This window comes from Cynocephalus volans, chromosome 6, assembly GCF_027409185.1.
Source record: "Cynocephalus volans isolate mCynVol1 chromosome 6, mCynVol1.pri, whole genome shotgun sequence".
Lineage (NCBI taxonomy): Eukaryota > Metazoa > Chordata > Mammalia > Dermoptera > Cynocephalidae > Cynocephalus > Cynocephalus volans.
In genome coordinates this window covers 143,645,097-143,655,446 of record NC_084465.1, presented here as the reverse complement: position 1 = coordinate 143,655,446, position 10,350 = coordinate 143,645,097, and the positions used below count along the sequence as shown (strand labels likewise).

The 10,350-nt window shown below is 36.0% G+C and overlaps 1 protein-coding gene across 2 annotated transcripts; it reads right to left on the bottom strand.

Annotated features, from left to right (window-relative positions):
• Positions 1-697: 697 nt before the first annotated feature.
• Positions 698-10,226, bottom strand: THNSL1 (threonine synthase like 1). 2 transcript variants are annotated; one of them, XM_063100470.1, is made up of 3 exons: positions 10,181-10,226; positions 4,357-4,526; positions 698-3,070 (listed from the first exon to the last, which is right to left on the bottom strand). In XM_063100470.1, exon 3 carries the CDS (start codon positions 3,019-3,021, stop codon positions 790-792), a length of 2,232 nt encoding a protein of 743 aa, XP_062956540.1. In that variant the 5' UTR covers positions 3,022-3,070; positions 4,357-4,526; positions 10,181-10,226; the 3' UTR covers positions 698-789. The 2 variants fall into 2 exon arrangements, with proteins under 2 accessions (XP_062956540.1, XP_062956539.1); XM_063100469.1 differs by having other exon boundaries at positions 10,085-10,193.
• Positions 10,227-10,350: the final 124 nt, after the last annotated feature.

The window sequence follows — 10,350 nt, the reverse complement described above, 5'->3', positions numbered from 1 at the left end:
TAGACAAATTATATAGGAATGGACTTCAAATACGAGGAAAACTGCTTTCTGTAACTGTAAATATACTTCTATTAAGACTATTCAAATACTCTTAATTCCAGAAAACTTTCCTCTTGAAGTAGGTAATTTTACTTCTACATACACTACTAAGTAGTTCTGTTGACTGTTACATCCTGGATTTAAATTATGTCTTGATTTTCTAACTTCATCCCCCTAACTAACAAACATTCAAAGGGGAGTGAAGGACAGAACACTTATTTGGACAGTGTGGGATACACATCATTGATTGTAATCCAAAATGGAGTTTGAGAAGGGTTAAAAACACTGGCTCTAATCTTAATTGATAAGCTTACTAACCTCCATACAACTTAGCTATTTTGAATTTAAATTAACTTTCTAGTCAATATAGAACTAGTAAATAGTTACAGATGTAGTATATAAAAACTGTGCTTAAATATTTTAACTGCCAAATTAAATACCAGACATTCTGGTCTACTTAAAAATGGTGGTAAGGGAGTGGAAACTGACATATCCCTTATGAGCACAAAGCAAAGCATGCTAGCACAAGGGTCCATGCATTATGCTAACTTTTGTCACGTCTACTTTAAAATCTAAGGAGGTACAATGCAGGTACAATGTTCACTCTTAGAAATTAAGCTATTGAAATTTCAGAAGATAAAAAACACACAGACATTTACATAAAAAACAAAATGCTATTATACTCCAAATCAACTTTTGAGATTATTGCATTCTTATCACCAGAAAAAAAATATTTTACTCAGAAAACTTTCATATGAATTGATTTTGGATTAATTTCTCCACATGACTCTTCAGGACATTCACATCAGCTGCACAGACTTGGTACTCCATCTTCTCTTGCTGTTTTGTTCTCTCTAACAAAGCCCCATGTGGTGGGGGTAATGCATTGTATGAACCCAGTAAATAAACTTGACTTGATGACGTTTCATTGATTTCTTTAATCTTTAAAGCCTGCATGATAGCAGGTGCAAACTTTGAGTAATGAGCTGTAGATGAGACAATCACTGGGCAAGTTTTGTCTTGCCTTCTGTCTGCAACTACTTTTGCAACAGCAGTGTGTGGATCCAAAATATACCCCAAAGTATTGTAGGTAGAGTTAATAGCTGCTAAGCACTCTCCCTCAGAGCACCAGTCAGCTATGAATTCCTGCTGAAGTTTCTCAACTAGAATCTTTTCTATCTGGAAGTGATGCTGATTTTCTAATTGATTAAATAATTTTGTCATTAACTGTCCATCTTTATTGGCTATCAAGTGTAAATGTCGTTCCAGGTTTGAAGATTTGAGAATATCTATTGATGGTGAAAAGGTTTGTGCTAATTTTCTTTCCCTTAGATCATAATGTCCTGTTTTTATAAAATCAGTCAAAACATGGTTCTCATTAGAGGCACAGATGAATTTTCGAATAGGGATTCCCATCATTTTGGCATACACTGCTGCTAATATGTTACCAAAGTTTCCTGTAGGAATACAGACATCTACGGGGCTTCCAAAAGAAATAAATCCTTGGCTGACAAGATCAAGATATGCAGAAGCATGATAAACGACCTGGGGAAGCAGTCGGCCCCAGTTTATGGAATTAGCTGAACTTAAGATTGTTCCATATTCCATGGTAAGAAAGCCAGTAAAATCAGAATCTTTAAAAATATTTTTTATAGCTGTCTGGCAAAAATCAAAATCTGACTTGACACCTACTGCCCATCCATTTTCTCTCTGACTGCCAATTATTTGTGCTTTTTGAAAATCACTTACTCCGTTCTCAGGAAAAAATGTAACCACAGCTATTCTTTGCTTTTCATTCTTATTAAGACGACTAAAACCATTTAAGACTGCACTCCCTGTGTCCCCTGAAGTAGCTACAAGTATCATATAATTGCAACTTGGTGGAATACAGTGTGCAAAAAGATGAGGCATAAGCTGCAAAGATAAATCTTTAAATGATCCTGTTGGTCCATGAAACAACTCCAAGATGAACTGGTTGCCTGAGAGGTGCCTGACAGGGGCAATTTTTGAGCAGGTGAAGTTTTCCCCATAAGCAGTTTCAATCATTTCTCCCAATCTGGCAGCAGGTATGTCCGCAGGATGTATACACCTTTCCAATAGTATTTGCGCTCTTTCTATATAGGTTGCTCCTACTAGGCTTTTCCACTCCCTACAGCTTAATTTTGGGAACTCCTTCTCGGGAACAAAGAGTCCACCATCAGAAGCTAACCCCTCAATCACAGCTTCGCTGAAAAATTTTGTTGAAACCTTCTGTTCACAGTCTTTATGCCAAGTACGTCTTGTTGAAACGAATGTTTCTGAGTCTTCATCTTGGTATCTTTTAACTGCATTCAGCACTTTGTCAGCTACCTCCTCTGGGGAAGCCCCACTTTCACAAAAAACACGAGCATCATACCACTTCTTATAATACTGTCTTCTAAACTGAAGTAAGTCTTTCATAGATGTTGCAGAATTCTGACCTACAATCCTGTCTATCTTCATTAATTTTAAACGACCAATTATATCTGTTAGAGGTACATCCAGGTATACAATTATTCCATTTTTCTTCAGATGCCACATGCTAGCATTGTGCATTGGATTGGACCCAGTAAGGGAAATCACACTTCCAGATGCAGAGAAGTTTAACACAGCTTTTCCTTCCTCTTCTAAAAATTGCTCATTACCAACATCCTGTAATTTTTCAGACACGCTCATATTCCAGGTTTTTTCAAGGATATCATCATCCACATCTATGACACAACAACCAAGTTTCTGACCTATTATTCTGCCTACTGTTGTTTTCCCAGCACCAGGAGGTCCCATCAGGATAATATTTTTGTCTCCAACAAGAGAGTGGGTTGAATGCCATGACTTCCTTAATTCTGCAAATGCAAAGATTCTTGAAAGAAACAGCTGTGCACGTTTATCTGTTTTAACATGTATACTAGAAAAACACTTCTGTGTTATCTGTTTCAGATGCTGACATCGGTTCAAGTGGAGCATTCTCTTTTCACTTTTCTGCCCAAGCCAACGTAAAAAAATGGCTTTAGCCCTTATCAAAACACAAAAACAAAAAAGACATTTAGTTACTAATTCTAAGTGTTGAAATCCCAATAGGACTGAATATAACCATGCCCACAGTACATAAACTGTTCAAAAATCTTTCAAATTTATGGATGATTTAAAGAAAAGTGCTCCAACCCAAATTCTCATGTATCGCATATTATTTTTTAACAATATCTTTTCAAATCTCAAGACAATGAAAAATCAGAACTTTAAAAATTTGTAACTATAAACAACAGAAACTTTATTCAAAAAATGCCATACCATCCGGGTCGGCTTTAGCTCAAGTGGTTACTTCCTCAAAAAATGCCATACCATAAATGCTTTTTTTAAAAAATATATACTAAATCAAATTAGCATTTCTTTTCTTTTTATGAAATACTGTAATGAAAACTGCTTCATAGTTTATTGGTTTATAACACATATAAAGATTATTTAGAGTTGGAGTGCTATTTACTTGCAATTCAATATTCTTTATATTTAATATCTCTCTAATTATATGAACATGTTGATAGATTATCGTGTTACTCATAAATTTCTTAGTTATAGAAGTCACAGCAGGAAATGAGAATAAAAGAACATATTTGCTTATAAAACGCTTAAATAACTTCGAAAGTACAGGACAAAGGTATGGTATTTTCTTTCTTATGGGCCTTTTAGATGCATACTGTTAAAAATCATTCTTACATATAATTCACATCAAAGGCATTAAAAAGAGCCAAAATGAAAGGTATAATATTATGTAAATTAATATCAGCAATGAGGTCAAAGGCTACATATTGATAAACTTATCTGCATGGGACCATCGCTTTTGTTTCTGGTGCTATAAACATCACCAGTGGAAAGACTCCAAATTCCAGATTCCAGAGTGACAGCCAAGAAACTCAGTAATGTTTCCAATGATGAGAGGAAAAATTTTTTCTGGCATCCAAAGAAGCTCTACAATTCCCCATACTGATCAAGTCCCTGTCTTTGGAAATGTGCTCACCATGAAAACAAAATTTATGCCAGAGAAATCAAATTCTTAGTCATGTAAAATGCAATTTAATAACTGCTGCAATGTTCATTTAAATTGACTTAAGTAATTTTACAGACACATAGTGGGGCTTTTCACATGTTCTCTGGTAGAACAAACATGCAACTAAGCCATATTAAATATCAGATGGTATAGTTAAATGTGTTCTGAAAACTCAATCATGTACTACTGTCTATGTTAAACTCTGTTCTGTAATTAAACACTTTAGCCATTTTAAATTCACTCTGAGTTTAACTTACAAGTAAAATTATAGCTTGAGAGAAGGAATTCATTTCCTTATTAGACTTTTCAGCTTGTATGATCTGTGCTTAACTCCTACTGACATGTAAACACAGGACACACCAGAACCAATCTTAGATGAAGAGTTTGTTAATTCTGAGACAAAGTTGATCTTTGCAAAAAGTGGAGTCTATAAAAGAAAAAAAAAATCAAGTTAATCATTAATGCATACAGTATTATAAAATTCTATACATATACTAGTCTATTATTTAAAAATCCATCTGCTACTGTAAAAATACAGAAAAATTGACTCTCTTCATGTTTCCCCAAATCTACTATGAAAAGATTAAGATACTGTAATTTTTCAACATGCATGTCTTACCATAGAAAAAAAATTTTACTAAACAGTATGGAAAAAATTTCTGCCATCAAGCAATTTTTAAAAATAACCAAATAACAAATATAAACTCTTTCACAATAGCAACTGGAACTTTTAATACTTGAACTGTATGTTTCAACGATCAGAGGAAAAAATCAGTGGATGAAATGAGTGTCTGAATTGTCCTTTTAGGTTGTCTTACCCACCTGAATTACCACGATTTTTATATAATAATATTTAGTGTAAAAAACCCAAATGAAGCATCTGCCACACACAGGTACCTCTTAGCTCTTTAAATGAGTCTGTAATAAATTCAAAGCACATATCATAGTGGTTAGCACATAAAAATACTAATATATATAGTAATATTAATCACTGTCACTCAATGACAATAGATTAAGATTATATAAACTGTATCAGAATATCAAGGCACAAGACTAGGAATATTTTTTGTGGTTTGATTTGCTGATAAACCTTTAGAGCAAACAGTGGTGCTCACCCCAAATCAAGAACTGTTTTGCTCTGCAGTCTAATTCTTTCCCTGGAGTAAACCAAGGACCAGAGAGAACTGTACATTTGGATCATATCAGCCATTTATTTTATTAAACCGTATTCTGGTGCTGTACTTTAGCACTGTTTTGAGGGTAATGTATAAAACCACCTGATTAACCTCCTATTCAGGAGGCTATGTCCTTTTGTTCTTTTTAAATTTACAATTCATAACTTTCTGATATCTGTATCAGTAATAATTATATATTACCTGAGTAGGTGGTTTGTTTTATGGACACTAAATCTTTTAACTTATCTTTTCTTCTACTTTGTATTGGTTCCTACAATGCTTAACTCCATTAAAAGTAGAAGACTGTAAGGCAAACAGCATATGTGTTAACTTCACCTTATCTTTTGTAATCTTACTTTTCCTTTGTTTTGCTTACCCTATGCCTTCTCATTTTTAAATTTTATCTCATTTCTCCTTTTTGAAATATTCTGGAGTAGCAAAATATATATGAATTAAAAAGAGAAAATTCTTACAGTTCAATTTATAAATTCTGTATGAATATTATTTCACCACAAAAATCTTCCTTGCACTAGCAGAAGGCAGTTAAGTGCTATAACAGGTACGAAATATTGTCATTTCTGAAGAAAAATAAAGAAGATGAATTCTATTTTAAGCTGCATACTAAATTTTATTTTGTAACAGTCAGCCACAAATTTAATTTTAAAGACTCAACATCCATTTTAAGCAAACCAGATGACAAGATGGAAAATTGCCCATAGCATGTAACATTCTGTAAACTCAGTTTTTACTTAAGAAGTAATATACAGTCGATTCTTTTTATTCACAGTAGTTATATTCTACAAAGTCACGACTAATGCTGAATTAGTAAATACTGAACCATTGCTCCTAGGGGGAAAACAGGATTAGGTTCCTGTGAGCTTCTGGTCACAACATTTTTGCCAACTGATCAATACATTACCTTATTTTATGTGTGTTTTTATTTCATATATAGTTGATTCATTACCACTGAACTCACAGCTAATAGCACTGTAAGTCATGCCTGAATGAAGCTGATGTAACAAACCTATTTTCTCTGTGCAGCACATCACAGCCTTCTTGTGCTTGGAACACTACACAGCACTTCAGCACTCCACTTAGGGACCATTTTAAATAGCAAAATCATCCACTAAAAGCACAAAAATGTGAAAAACGGCACTAAATAGAACATGAAAGGACACTTGTTTACAGTATGAGCGCTAAAACAAGAAGGCAGACTATCACCTTCTTTCCCTAGCTGGGAATGTGGGAGTTGGGCAACTCAAATTTTTCTCCGCTGTGCTCATATTCATGAACGACTGCCAAAGTGCTGCAAGTATTGATTCTGGGGTTACAAATAAATTTTAGTGAGTAGGAGAATTCACAAAGGTGGCATCCACGAATAGTTAGGCTTGACTACACCATCTTACTTTAGCTCAAAGCTATTTTATTAAATCTTTTCCATTTATTAACATTTGCATGTTTTTCAGTATACTGGTCATGAATAGGTAATTTTTCTTCAACCAAAGGACAAAATTATTTCAAATCACATGGAAGTCAATCACATGAATCAGAAAACAAAAACTACCGAAAGACCAAATCTCTTTGCCATAAAGTAACCAGGTTTCACCGTATTGCTAATGTTCTCAAATATTTTTAGTAGCATAAGTTCTCCACAAAAATATTTTAGTTACACTCTTTAACTCCATGGAGGATGGAAAATCTACAGAACTCCATTACACACTTAGGTTTTTAAAAAGGTTTTCCTACTGATCCCTTCTTCAAGTGGAGCATTTTGACCCACTACCTCCCATGGGTACTTCTCAGACATAAGATACTTGCCATCCAAATAGATAAATAAAAAGACAATGATGTGTCAATATCACAGCAAGACCTTTAAAAAGCAAAAACAATATTCATTTATACATATTTGTCCAAGGACTGTGTGACCTCAAGGAGCAAGATTTGACAACTTTACTGTCAAAAGCTGATCAAAACTTAATAAGAATTCAAGGGCGAAAAAGTACAGAATTCACTTCTAAATTATTTCCTATGAATGCTAATAAAGTTACATTTTTAAACAAAAAATACGTACCAACTTTCAGCAATCTGTTTACAATGATGTTTTCCTAAGTTTACTATTAAATGATAATCAACCAAATTTACACTCTAACCTGTACCAATTTTACTTTCAAAATGGTCCATTAGAATTTTTCAGTTCATTATAAAATTATCTAATTTTCAATTGTGAGGAATCCTCAAAACCCTATTTAGTCAAACCTATTTAGCATTTGCCAATAATTTAAAATATTTGTTATTACATGCGTTTCCAAACTAAAATACAAGAATAACACTTCAAAAATTATTTCATGATGAGAACTGGCTATAGTTCAATGAACTTCTAAAACAATCTACACCATGATTATGCTCATCATGATATATTAATGCAATCTTTTTTAATTTCTCAAAAAAGTGAATATCTAGATCTAGCCCATTATGTTATATAGAAAGATATTTTGAGGTTTTTAAAAATTCTTAAAACTTACTGCATTTTTATGGCAATAAATTGTTTTCCAATAAGTACTAAGAAAAAAATGCAAATACATCAGGACATAAACTAGCCAAGGGGAGGTGAAGCTGTGCTGCTTCTGACTACTGACCCAAAATCCTCTCATCAAGCACTTCAGTCACAGGCCTGTCCTACTTCCCAGGAAATAGAGAGGTGGAGAGTGTGAAAGGACCACACATTCCAGTACTGTGCTGTAATCACAAGGATCTTACAACCAAAGGCATAATTGTACAAGTTCCCCACTTATCTTTGTCTTTATATTACTATCAAAGGTGACTAAGTTTTTTCTGTTAGTCTGCTGTTAGGTATCCTCTTAATGGTCTCCGGCATTTAACTGAAAAGACTTTTTTAGGGACTCTTCACAATTCTGTAACTTTGAAAAATACTGTAAAGAAGCTGTCTTTACAAAGGGCTTATTTTCTTTCCAATTGTCTTATTTATATCCCACCCACATTCTTCGTTTAAATAGACTAAAATGATCTTTAGCAAAAAAATCTAATTTGCTTATGTACAACACATGCATACCACTTATACCAGGAGTCTGTGCAAACTACAATATACAGGCCAAATCATGCCCACCGCAGTTTTTGGAGATTAAGTTTCACTGAAACAAAACTTTGTTCATTCGTTTGTTCATTTATTTAATATTGTCTTTAGTTGCTTTAAAAGCTACAATAGAAGAGTTGAGTAGTTGCGACACATTACACCTGGGCTGCAAGGGCCCAAAATGTTTACTACCTAGCCCCTTACAGAAAGTTTGTTGATCCCTGAAGGTGTATAACAACACTAATTCCCTGTGGACATGAGGTTGGACACGGACATTTGAGGGATTGTAAAAATTAGAAATATACTGTTTAAACATACATTCAAAAGGCAAGCAGAATTAAAGATCTAGTGCCTTAAGGAAAAAAAAGCCCCTTTCCAATGATTTAACAGCTTCATCATGACTGTAAACTAAATATAACTACATTGAGGAGGTCTTAAGCAAATTCTGTTTAGTATTTGCAAAAGCACAATAAATATACTGATATCAGTGAAATTATTTTACTTCAGTAACCCCAGAAAATAAAGGCCAATTGCTGCTAACTAACCGGAGAAATTCATGCTTTGCCTTTACTAAGGCTTTCAGGAACTGATTAACATAAATAGTCCCAGTGTGTTCCTCCTAATTAGAATTTATAAGCTTTGGCCAATGACTACCCACTTGGCTAATGGTGTTATCATTCTATGAGTCTTTAGTTCAAATCTTAGCATGTACAGGCACAATTCCCCCAAAGAATTTTTCTCTCTTTATGCTTAGCAAAAAACAAAAACATAAAATACCCAAAGGGGATCTATCTAAAATGTTTTGTTAGATAGAAACTCAATCCGATGTGAAAAAACCAAGAAAATCATCCCCAAGACGTAATTCATCTGAAACGTTTGTTAAGTGCCTGTGGGAAAAAAAAAATAAAAATCTGGATTACAAAAACTAAATTTATTCTTAGCTAATGAAATTCACTAAGGGGCTCAAAATGAGGACCTACACATTCAGCAAAGCCTTTTAGGTAGGAACTAAACAGTTCACCAAGTCATTATGCTGTTTTAATCCCTCTAACAGGCACTCAGGCAGGGACAGGCCCAAACTCGGTGTTCTCCCTAATCTTAAGGCAGCTTTATTTCCCTTGGGCAGAGTGGCCTCTGCAAGGTTGGTTCACAGCCATCTATCTTCCTTCCCAATCATATTACCAATGTCTTTTAGAGACTCGGGTCCAAGGCTTCTAAATAAGTTTCTTTCAAGCAGGCACACGTGCATAAACGGATTCACGGAAGATCAATTGGTTCAAAACGGAATGAAGCCGCTTCCCAGAAGCACAATTTTCAAAAAGGGCCACCAAACAGTGGGCAAAAATTCAAGGGCCCAGTTAAGAGGCTTCTCCTAGTTTAGGCTGCTCGTTTAAGAAGACCAGGTCCACACGTCCGTGGAGAGAGACCTGGAGGGAGGGGTCCGACCGGCCGGGCGCAGGAGAGCGCAGACAGGCCGGCCAAGGGGCGAGTGCGACAGGTGCATGGAGGGCCGCGGGGACGCGGGCTCGCACTCACACAGGTGGCGGGCAGGGCTGGGAGGGGGGCTCCCAGGAGCCTCGCCCACAAGCAACAGGAAAAATGAGCGCACAGAGCTGAGATGACAACCGAGTAGCGGAAAGAAGGAACGATGGAGGGAAAGGCATGCGACGGGAACGGACTGGTTTCTAATTTTCCTTTCTTTCTCCTCCAATAACTCACCAAGAAAATCACACTGAGAAGACGGGGGAAAGGAAAGGAAATGGGAAGCAGCGTCCAGCAGCCGCCAATGCCACCTCGAGAGACAGAAACCCTCACCTCCGGCTCTCGCCCCGGTCCGCCCCGCCCCTCCACACAATGGCCTCTGCGCCGCGCCGGGCACGTGACTCTCCCCCCGCGCTCCACCCACCCTAGCCCCGCCCAGCTCCCCGGGCTCCTCCCCTTCCTCGTGCCCTGTTGGCGTTAGCCGTGCGTCAGCGTGGCCTCAG